The 12,059-nt window shown below is 41.3% G+C and overlaps 1 protein-coding gene across 1 annotated transcript; it reads right to left on the reverse strand.

The window, feature by feature from the left end:
- Positions 1–648: 648 nt before the first annotated feature.
- Positions 649–11,519, reverse strand: LOC139461310 (uncharacterized; the record flags this gene model as incomplete). The annotated part of the gene is made up of 10 exons (XM_071242933.1): positions 649–4,424; positions 4,708–4,758; positions 5,127–5,156; positions 5,681–5,700; positions 5,890–6,000; positions 6,948–7,065; positions 7,156–7,191; positions 8,856–9,140; positions 9,577–9,638; positions 11,482–11,519. Coding segments are annotated over 10 exons (4,359 nt in total), but the record flags the coding sequence as incomplete, so codon positions are not given.
- Between the last annotated feature and the right edge of the window lie 540 nt (positions 11,520–12,059).

A 12,059-nucleotide genomic window follows, 5' to 3' on the forward strand; every position in this document is an offset into this window, starting at 1 on the left:
ATAGTTAATGTGGCAGTTTAGTATCGATTTTGTAGATGCTACATAGAAATATGGTTGTCTTTGTGACCTGTGACAATTAATGAGTGTTGCCCTGCTGTAGTGAACTTCTCCAAACACATATCAAAAGAGTATTATTTACACTGAACAATCGGTGTGTATTGTTCCCTTACAACAAAACATGTATTCAAATATCATGCTCCTAACAGATATACAAACATCTAAACTGCATGTCGTGCATTAACATGCATGCACACTTTGTCTTAATAAAATGTTTTGAAAGATGCATTATTCAATTTCCGAACAAATTCATTATTGCTGAACTTTATATGAAGCGCAGTAACCTTTTTTCCGTTAGTATTTATGTAACATTGACATGTATCTTAAAACATAGAATATCAGACAGGTTATGCACAGTACTAAGGTTTAATTTCCATATTTTCTAACACCATTAACAACACAAATCATGTTGCATACACACTGGAAACATTACAAGCATGTATGTCGAGATATGAATATCTGAGTTCACCATGAATGTATACACAATGCAGATTGAAGTTCATGATTTTCATTTCATAGAACGTCCTTCTTTTCTCGTGTTATTTCTCAAAGTGATTGACAAGTTCTTTATTGTTGCCTCACCGCGTCAGAGAGATCAATTATGCCCCTATGACTGAGACCAGAGTGAGATGTGCCTTGTGAGACACCAGAAGTCAGAAGACATCATCACGTCCACAAACAGCTGCTATAATCACCGGATGGATGGGCGATTCACATGTTGCCTACACGAAAAGCCAGATGTAGCAATGTTTCTGCAGATTAGTCTGTTTGTTTCAAATCAAGATCATTGCTGTTTTCATTGGGTGAACTTGGACTCTCACCAGTGACTTCTGAGCTTATTTCTGAATGTAAATGCATATTCTTCTTAGCTTGAATAAACAGTTTGCCAACCTTCGTATCCTTCAGTCCAGAGAATCGTTTGACCTTCTTGGCTGGTTCTAGTTGTTCCATGATGTGTCTGCATCCTACTTCACGAGCGAGCTTCAACACATCATTCCCTGCATTGTTAACTAAAGACAAGTCAGCGCCTCTTCTCCTAAGATATTCGAACACAGCAACATTGCCAGATGCTACTGACGTCATGACAGGTGTCAAGCCAGCCTTGTCTTTTGTGTTGATGTCAAAAGAGTCTATGATGTATTTCACCATATGAAGCTGACCATGCTGAGCAGCAAGATGTAGAAGAGTGTGTCCATCCTTGTCCACCAGAGTTTGGTCAGCTCCACAGGACAACAGGAAAACATACACGTCCATATCGCCTCTACAAACTGCCCTCATTAGTGGAGTCTGGTCATCCCTGCCTCTGACGTTGATGTCAAAGTAGCCACTCTCTTGTTTCACGCTGACTTCCTTTCCACTTTGACCGACTACACAGATAGCATTATCATTCTCCGGGGAAGTCGATGATTGTATATCTTCCTTCGGTGCATTACCCTCTCGAGGATCTTTATTTGCACTGAACACTGATCTCGCTGCATGCATTGATTCTGGCGAGTTGTTCTTTCCCCGACGATTAACGTCACCGAGTTTCACAAGACATTTGACAATAGCTGTGCTCCCACCCTGACATGCTAAATGTAGAACATTGTCATTGTAGTCATCAGTCAAAGTGAGGTCAGCATTCTGCTTCACAAGCAACTCGAACATATCCTTCCTTCCTGCCCATGCTGCAACCATGACTGGTGTCCAGCCGTGTTTTCCAGAAGTATTGATGTTAATCTTTGATATCAGAATGTTCACAATGGAATAGTTCCCACCCTGACAGGCATGATGTAATACAGTATTATTATCATCATCAGTCAGTGTGATATCGGCCTTCTTTGACAAAAGTAGTTCGAACAGGGCGGGTTTTGCAACCAAGGCTGTGATCATTATTGCTGTTCTCCCTTGGCTTCCCAGACAGTTGATATCAGTGCACGAGCATGCCAATAGATATTTCACAATGGAAATATTTCCACCAAAACATGCTAAATGTAATACAGAATTATTTTTTTCATCCCTCAATCTTATATCAGCTCCCTGTGACACAAGCAACTTGACGACATGTTCTCCTCCATTGTCAGCTGCAAACATCACCGACGTCCAACTGTTGTTTCCCCGACCGTTGATATCAAACCTTGGCAGTAAAAGTTTCACAATGGAGACATTTCCTCCATGACATGCAAGATGGAGGAGATTGTTGCTGTTGTCATCTTTCAGCTTCAGGTCAGCCTTCGTTGTATCCAGCTCTAGGTCCACTGTGTGAAGGAAAAGCTGAAATACATCCACATTTCCATCTACGGCTGCTCTCATCAGTGGTGTCCATCCGTGTTTTCCCCGACTATTAATGTCAAACTTTGGCACTATTGATGGTAACAGAGATAGATCATCAACGCGACAAGCCAGATGAAGAAGATTGTAGTTGTCATCATCAGTCAATGTGAGGTCAGCCTTTTTTGAAACGAGAAGGTCGAAAATGTCCTTCCTCCCAGACAATAGCGCACACATAACCGGTGTCTGTCCATTGTTGTCACGTGCATTGATATCTGTGTGGGGGAGCAGACTCTCTACAATGGACTTGTTTCCATACCAACATGCAAGATGAAGCACAGTGTTTTTGTGGATATCTGATAATTTGAAATCAACTTTGTTTTGTTTTTTCCTTTCAAATGTTTTCCCTTTTTTGGTAAGATAATCTAAGATATCCTCCTTCCCAAATGCCACTGCACACATAACTGGTGTCCAGCCATTTACTCCTCGTCCATTAATATACTGATTGAGATACAAATCAGGAGAAAGATGTTTCTTGAGCGCTTTTTTTACATGTTTTACGGTGGACTTATGCCCATGTTGGCAGGCCAAATGCACTAAATTATAGTTGTTGCTGTCACATAAAGTGATGTCAGATTTGCTTTCCACAAGGATGTCAAAACATTCTATCTGTCCAGAGACAACTGCATACATCACCGGTGTCCAGCCGTTCAACCCAGGCCTATTGATTTCACAGTGAGGAAGAAGTATCTTTAGGATATTCTTGTTCCCAGTGAAACAGGCATACTCGAGAATGTTCTGCTTGATATCATCAGACAAGGAAGTTGGATCTGTGAACATATGATTTAATTTGTCAGATATTTCTCTTCGTTTCCATGTGGGATGCCAGATGTACATACTGAAAGCACCGCTGGCAATAGCATCTGCCATTCTGTCAGCAATTATTCCTTTGTAGGCCTCTGAGAAAGGAATCACGAGCTGGTGTTCATTGACAGAAATACCGTCGGCCTGCTGATCCTGTACATGCTCAAGGAGGAACTTTATACTGCAATGTTTAAGAATAAACTCTGGTTCAAAATTGAATAAGACCAAAGCACAGACATCATACATGATTGAATGGGAAAATGCTGTTATGTTTTCTTCTGTCAAAAATGTTCGACAGAAACACTGGAGAGCCTTAGCTACACCCTGTCTGGTTGATGTCTTCACAAGAGTTGCAACTCCCTTGAGGTCAGCCTCTAGGTCTTGGCGGGCACCTTTAGATTGAAGTTGACTGTCAGGACTGACACCTTCAGTCTCCAGTTGACTGATGTTTATCTGACCTTCACACAGTAAGATCAGGATGAGCGCAGCTGACTTGTCATCCAATGAGCTAATAATCGTTCGAAGTTGATTTGTGATATAAAACATAGGTTTCTCGAAAAAACTCTCATGGTGCATTTGAAAGACACAGCAACTGGAGAAAAGTTTGCATTCTAGAGGAAAACCAACAGTCGTTTTCGTATGAGGAAAAACATTCTTCACATCCACTTTACACCCATAGCGATGTTTATACTTTTGCCACAATGCTTTCTTCTCCCCCTGTGTACAAGTTAGTTTGACATCTGATGAACTTTTGAAAATACGTTGACCTGCTAGATTTGACATTGCACGCTCGAGAGTGTTTGTTTCTGCAGTCAATATAACACAGATGTTTGGTTGATTCAGCTTTCTCTGTTCCTCTCTTGTTTCTTGCTGCAGACGCTGGTATCTTCTTTCTGATCTGGACTCGCACTGTTCCAGGTGCAAATGGAGGTCGTACAAAAAGTGCTTAAGTCCGGACAGATCCATATATGATCTGACTGTCCTAAATATGTCATCAAATATGACACACACGTCTTTGCCTTTATCCAGGTAATCAGACAACTGTACTTTATAAGCATCTTCAACTAGAACCAGCTCATACCCCTGCTTCCTGTATTCAGCTCCCAGCATCAGGGCTATGGATGTTTTACCTTCTCCTTGAACACCGCTTATCGTCACATGGCAAAAGGTCTCCAACTTTACTCTCGCCTCCTTAAAGCTCTCAGTTTCAACAAACACCCCTTGGGCATCCTTTATCTTCTGTTCTAGTGAACCTGTAAACGTTCATAAATATAAGTAAACAAATCGAAACGAAATGTGAAATTCAGCATCACCAGTTCAACTCGTTTGACACTAATTTCTGAGTTTGATAAAGATAAATTGTTTAGTTATAGTATAAGAGTGTAATCTCTGCATCAAATAGTATTTTCATTTTTATCAAAACAGAGGACCCCAGGTTACGTTTGATGTACGTACGCGTGCATGTACTCACGCCTGAAGGACGTACCAGATCAATACTTATCATTACTAATGTTGATAAAGGTATTCAGTTCTTACCAGACGGCAAGAGCACAAAACTGCAGGGTGAATCAGCAGCTCTCTCCAAAGCTGGTCAGAAAGTAAAAGTATATGAATATGCTTCCACAACTGAAATGCATTTGTTGCAAAGACTTATATGCGAAGATGATATTAATTTGTTAACATTTCGTTGTTATTGTTGTTCAGGGTATTCGGCTTACAGTCATATATTATGAACATGTGTTCATTCCACTCAAAAGGTAAGGGTAATTGCATCACCAGTGAACATATTAATTATTAATACACTAGACCTTTAACCAACATTATATTTACCATGAGATAATGTAACGTTTACACGGAAAACGGACAAATTAAACAATTGACATTCACTTCGTATTAACTCACGTGACAACATCCAATCATCAATACATACACCATTATATGTATCCCATACTTACTGGCTTCACCTTCCTCTGCCATGAAAGGTTCTGAAACATATCAGATGTGATGGTTAGATGAAGCATGTTTAACCCCCTCTGGGTTGTGTAATATCCAGTTCGATATCTAAGGTACAACAAGTAATGGAACCAATACAAACACGCTAAATGTTCAAGGGGAATATATACCGAGCTTGTATTGCTAATGTTATTGATGTAACTTAGCTGCGTAGATCACATACCAATACATATATAAGACACACGACGATGTCTCTTTCCAAGTCTACCGTGTCGTAAGCCCATAACTAGGAAACAGTTTCTGTTTCTCAGGATTTACAATCTGCTGTTTCTTTCAAACAATGCTTGTGGTAGCAGACAATTTATCTGGAAATGCTGAATATGTATATTCCCTGTCTGAGATGAAGATAAATCAGCCCAACAAACATAATTATGATTTAGTTTCATCTATCACAATTACTTTTAATGTTTGTCCAAAAATATCTCGTTTATACAAACCCAATGATAATTCAGTGTCACCTTAAGTAGAATTAATGAGTTACGAGATGTATACTCACCATCTTCACCAGCTCTGTACCTGAAATAAACAAAATCGAGATTATGACAAATGTATGAATCAGCATGTCCGACTTGATAGTTTTAGAAATCAGGGGATTGCCATTTCATATGTGTACTTCGTTGTATTTTGATATATAATCTACTGCACATAGACGTAAGTGATGGTGATGAAGAGGACGTCCTGCCTCAGGTTATATTTCTGTATTACCTGGCAGTTGTACCATCTGTACCAGTTGTTCTCCAACATGGAAGTATCCCTGTCACTGCATCGATAATCCCTATGGTTTCTCCCCTTTTCCGCTTTCGTTTGTAAAGAAATCTGAAAATATGGTCGGTTATTGAGAAATATATGAACTGTAGTATGTAAACGCTGTCATGTTGCAGCCCAATATATCAGTCCTCCTAACCTCCTTAAAACTAACCTAACACTTTATAACTTGCAATGCAAACAAAAAGGTATTGAGTTTGCTGAGGTGAGGTGAAATGGAGTTTAACATCACGTTCAAGATTACTGCACTTATATAGCGACGTGCATGCACGTGTGTATGCCGATTTTATAGTGCTAGACTACGAAGACAACATGCCGCAGTTTAACATGAATACCAAACCCAGACATACTCCGAGCCAACAATGTCAAGCGCCTGGCAGGGTATAACAAGTACCATAACGTGTTTTGGTATGACGCGACCGGGGATCAAAGCCCGTTCCTTCTGCTGTCTGGAAGGACGCTCCACCACCAGGCCATGCTGTACTGATTCAGACATCACCAGTCAGTTCACAATAATGTTTTATTTTTTTATAACATACATACAGCAATAATCTGGACTCCATCTCCTTGGGTTAGGTACACACTTACATTATGATCACCACCACAGCGAGGGTTAGGTACACACTTACAGTATGATCACCACCACAGCGAGGGTTAGGTACACACTTACAGTATGATCACCACCACAGCGAGGGTTAGGTACACACTTACAGTATGATCACCACCACAGCGAGGGTTAGGTACACACTTACAGTATGATCACCACCACAGCGAGGGTTAGGTACACACTTACAGTATCAACACCACCACAGCGAGGGTTAGGTACACACTTACAGTATGGTCACCACCACAGCGAGGGTTAGGTACACACTTACAGTATCAACACCACCACAGAGAGGGTTAGGTACACACTTACAGTATGATCACCACCACAGAGAGGGTTAGGTACACACTTACAGTATCAACACCACCACAGCGAGGGTTAGGTACACACTTACAGTATCAACACCACCACAGCGAGGACAACCACCAGGATGAGGAACACAGGGGCAAGTATCGCAGCCAGGTCCGGTGTTTTCTCTGTGTTGGATTCACTCGGTTGTGTCGGCGATGTGTCTGTGAGAAAATACCTTCACGTAATATAAAGCAATTATGATTTGCACATTTTCTTAACATATATGAGTCTCAGGTTGAATTTTTACTTACATGTGCTGGATTCCCTTGGTGGTGACGCCGTCGTCCCTGTACAGACATAAATACAGACAATGCCGTTAGTCATGTACCGAGATCTTCCAAACATTACGACTGTAAAGATGACTAGTCAAGTTTGATACCCTCATGTTCGAGGTTGATTGTTTTAGAAAATCAATTCATGAATATAATTGTATCTTATAGCACATCATATTTATATCCAACTGCAGACACAGATAAAATACAGTAAAACATTGCATAACATTTATGAGTGTACCGCCATGTTATATTTGCCTGATTGAAATGGAAACGACAAGACCCTTTCCATATTCAGTAGAAATATCTGCTACAAGCAGAGTCAGTTGTACGATTCTGACTATATCATGAGCATGTGTTAATGAATCACTATCAAATAGTGATGAAGCCAGGTGTCCGCAAAAAGGTGGGCGTATCCTGCCCCACCAGTGGCAAATGTACCAGAAAACCCGTACACGAGTAAGGCTAAAACCCACACTCCATTTGTATATCTTTTGTTTATTCTTGAGATATAATCCAAACTTTAGCCACAATCAGCAATATTCCAGGTGGATGACGGTGTTCTGTAAATAATCGAGTCTGGACCAGACACACCAGTGTTTTTACGTTGATCCACGCACTTGGGTTACGATTACATGCATCAACCAAGTTTGCAAGCGGTTTGTTGTTTTGAACAACACAGGATGCTGAAGATCTTCTTTTTTTTCAAATCCTCATGGGTTTAACAGCTAACCAATCAGTAGGTTTGCATATACACTAAAAAGTTAAGAAACACCCTTAAAACCGAAATATAACTACCATACCTTCAGAAAGACCAAACAATGAATAACAAAGTGTTTTATTGATTCAGAGCAAGTTGAATCACGCTGAGTTACCACCCTTGGCAGCATAAAACAGAAGTCAGTCTCCATTTGATGAAACATCCACAGTCAGTCAGAATCATATCATAAACAGACTATCAATGTATAAGCTCTTATCACGGCCTGACACCGCCAAGTGAAGATTTGAAAGAGGTTCCTGAAAGCAGCTTGAGAGATTCGTTGCCATTCATCTGAAGGGCCCAAACTATGGATATCGCCATTTGACTAACACTGTTTTTTTGTGTCAGAAAATATCAGTGGTCCCTAACTGATTTTGTGGCTCCACAAACTCTTATCACGGCCTGACACCGCCAAGTGAAGATTTGAAAGAGGTTCCTGAAAGCAGCTTGAGAGATTCGTTGCCATTCATCTGAAGGGCCCAAACTATGGATATCGCCATTTGACTAACACTGTTTTTTTGTGTCAGAAAATATCAGTGGTCCCTAACTGATTTTGTTTTAGCATGAATTGCCTGATTTGGTAGCAAAACTATATAAAACCGTTATATATATATATATATATATACATGCTGGGCATGCCCTCTCACATCATGCGCGTGCACCACGTGGAGTTACATAACTTGTTGGGGGGCCAAACTATGTATATCTGTTTGGGCTATCATTACATAAATAAACCTGTTTTTGTGACAGAAAATATTAGTGGTCCTTAACTGTTTTTGTTGAGTATAAAATTGCCTGATTTGGTAGCAAGACAATATCATAAAACCGTTTTATATGTGAGAACTACACCCCACAGCAGACTGTTGTTACTGCAGATGAGCACCAACTATCACACATTTGAATCAACTTCTTTTCAAACCTGGAATAATGTTGCAGAAGTCTCCTGTGTAGTCCCCATCACAACCAAACGTGCAGATGCCATTTTGACGATTACAGGTGTTTCTCAAGCAGTTCCTGGTACAAGCTTGATCACAGAGATCCTCAAACCACCCCGGCACACACCCCTCCGAGCACTTCCCTGTCTCCTTGTGGCAGTGTGTCAGGTTTCTTTTTGGGTCAGGGATACAATTCGAAGGGCAATTTTTGCTGCAGTTTTCGCCATACTTCCCCCATTCACAATTATCGTTGCCATGTGTTTCCAAAACTGAAAGATTGAAAAATCGCAAGCATTAAAATGAGGATAACGAAAGGAAGGAAACTGGACAGAATGATGACATCGTATTTTATGTACTATTTCTTCTCAACTGATCAATGTTTTGGTACAGGATAATGACACAGAACAATAGAATTTCGAGTGAGTGAGTGAGTGAGTGAGTGAGTGAGTGAGGTTTTACGCCGCTTTTACCAATATTCTAGCAATATCACAGCGGGGGACACCAGAAATGGGCTTCACACATTGTAACCATGTCAGGAATCGAACCCGGTTCTTCGGCGTGACGAGCGAACGCTTTAACCACTAGGCTACCCGACCGCCAAGAATTTCAAGTAACGTACTCTACCGTGTGAAAAGAATATTTTGAGTTGGGAGATATGTTCAAAGTTGTGACAGCCGAACCACCCCCTTTTCTGTCAATACTCACTGACTATCATCAGAATGGGGTAGAGTAGCTGCATGGCTCTGCTGGACGAGGAGTTGGAGCCTCTGCAAAGGAAATATATGGTTTTGTGAAACAAACACCAGTATATATCAAGCTGCATTTACTTGTGACCATTTATGCTGTTTTATACGTTTTTGTTTGAAACACATATTGCGCTTAAACGTTTACCAAATGTTTGCTCCATGTCATTTGACACGGATGACAGAAATGGGTTTACCAGGTGGTCATCAAGTCAAATGCAGAAATTATGAAAAATAGATAAATGTAGTAATGTGTTGAAGGTCATGCATCTCACTTCTTCGGCAATATCATTGGAATACTACTCTCTACTCTTTTTCTTTCCCCAGCCCCTCCCCATATAACATTTGCGATATAAACTCACATTTTCAATAACATACCGTATTTGACACAATGAGCGCCCAGTGCGCTCTCAAAGTTGGAAAGGGCGGGCTCTTGATAGAATATTATTTTGGTGAAAAAGATCGTAAAAATTCGTGGTTTATGCTGACAGCCTGAAATGTTTATATACGACAGATATACTTTTTCCAGAATTTAATTTCGCATCATTATGAATGCATATAACATACGTATTATACACGAATAAAAAAGTCCTGTGTACATTGATCAATCGGAAGGGGTGCTAATTGGGATTGTTTGCTAGCCAATATATTATAAAATATCGCCGTGGGCGCTTATTAGAGCGGGGCGCTTATTACGTCGAATATGGTATCATTCATACGCACACACACACACACACACACACATACACACACACACACACACACCTCTGTGTATTTCAATGAGGTCAGTTGAATATTAGAACTGCTAGTTAGTATCAGTGCTGCTAGCATGTGTAGACGCTCCTGTTTAGATATACTGACGCTGTGTGAGTCCAACTTTTAGTAGCCTTAATATCATTACAGCGCATGTATTTCTTGATATTTTTAATAATGTTTACAAATTATCCTGCACAAAGGACATCCTTACATTGCCAAGTCGCTGGGCACATTATGGCTCATTTATCACAACACCAGTCAAACGCAGCCGTATTTCCTTATCACAAGCAATTACGTGAACCTTGAATTGCCTAGTCATTGATAACGCATGGTGCATCCATGTTGACACGCGAGTGTGAGTGAGTGTGGGTTTACGCAACTTTTTAGCAATATTCCAGCACTATCACGGCGGGGGACACCAGAAATGGGCTTCACACATTGTACCCATGTCGGGAATCGAACCAGGGTTTTCGGCGTGACGTGCAAACGCTTTTACCACTAGGCTACCCGACCACTCCTCCATGTCGACACGACCTTTCCTCTCTTGGTTGAGCGTCGATAAGTCGGCCCTCCCCAGCCTGTTTAACGATCTTCTGAACAATAAAACGATCACTTTATCAAAGCTGTCTTTATACTTTAGTTCTTTAAAACTTGACTCAGCAACATATGATTGTGGTATGCAAATAATCGAGCCTGGACCAGACAACTCGGTGATGGACATCGTGAGCATCGGTCTAAGGCATTCGGAACACGATAACATACATCATCAAAGTCAGCGAGCCTGATCACCCGATCCAATTAGTCGCCTCTTACGACAAGCATAATCTTCAGACGAGTGAGGTGTCTCTCATTGTGCCAGTATGACTGTGAGCAATAGGGACAGTAACACATAGTTAGTCAAAGGGCACCTCGACCTCAATATCGTTCCCCTGCAGGTGTAACAACGCTGTAATCCACAACACACCAACAACGAGTTGCCGTCCTGTACAAAGCCTCCACTCTCGCTGGGAATATCAAGTTGAATGCTCTCACATTGACACTGCATCTATATGTTCAAGCAGGCAACTGTACATGTTCGTGCCATGTATGATACGATGTGTAGTTTACTTACCGATACAACAACGAATGTAGTGCTTCTTCCACGGCTACATGCCACGGTCAGACACTCTGCTATTTTAAGTACAACCTATTTCAACCTGCCCATCACGTCAGTGTAACCCGTGTGCGTGACAAGACTAACCTGTCGGTGCTCAATGCCATTCATTCACCTCTCAGCTCTGTGCAGTGGTGTCACGGCCATTCATTCACCTCTCAGCTCTGTGCTGTGGTGTCACGGCCATTCATTCACCTCTCAGCTCTGTGCTGTGGTGTCACGGCCATTCATTCACCTCTCAGCTCTGTGCAGTGGTGTCCCGCACATTCATTCACCTCTCAGCTCTGTGCAGTGGTGTCCCGCACATTCATTCACCTCTCAGCTCTGTGCAGTGGGGCCGTGGGCCATGTTGCTGTGTGCCCCACAGTATGTCAACTCTGGCTTGCACGTCACAGTCGCCTCACTGTCGGTCCAAGAATAACTGCCTCAGCTTTAGGTTTCCTTGAAAACTTTTTCGCAACATATGCTGGTGGTTCGAATTATCCGTTCAGATGTACTTTTAGTCTGAATATATTCAGACGTATTGGGACGATGAT

Source organism: Haliotis cracherodii, unplaced genomic scaffold (assembly GCF_022045235.1).
Source record: "Haliotis cracherodii isolate W230 unplaced genomic scaffold, xgHalCrac1.p SCAF_14, whole genome shotgun sequence".
NCBI classification, from domain to species: domain Eukaryota; kingdom Metazoa; phylum Mollusca; class Gastropoda; order Lepetellida; family Haliotidae; genus Haliotis; species Haliotis cracherodii.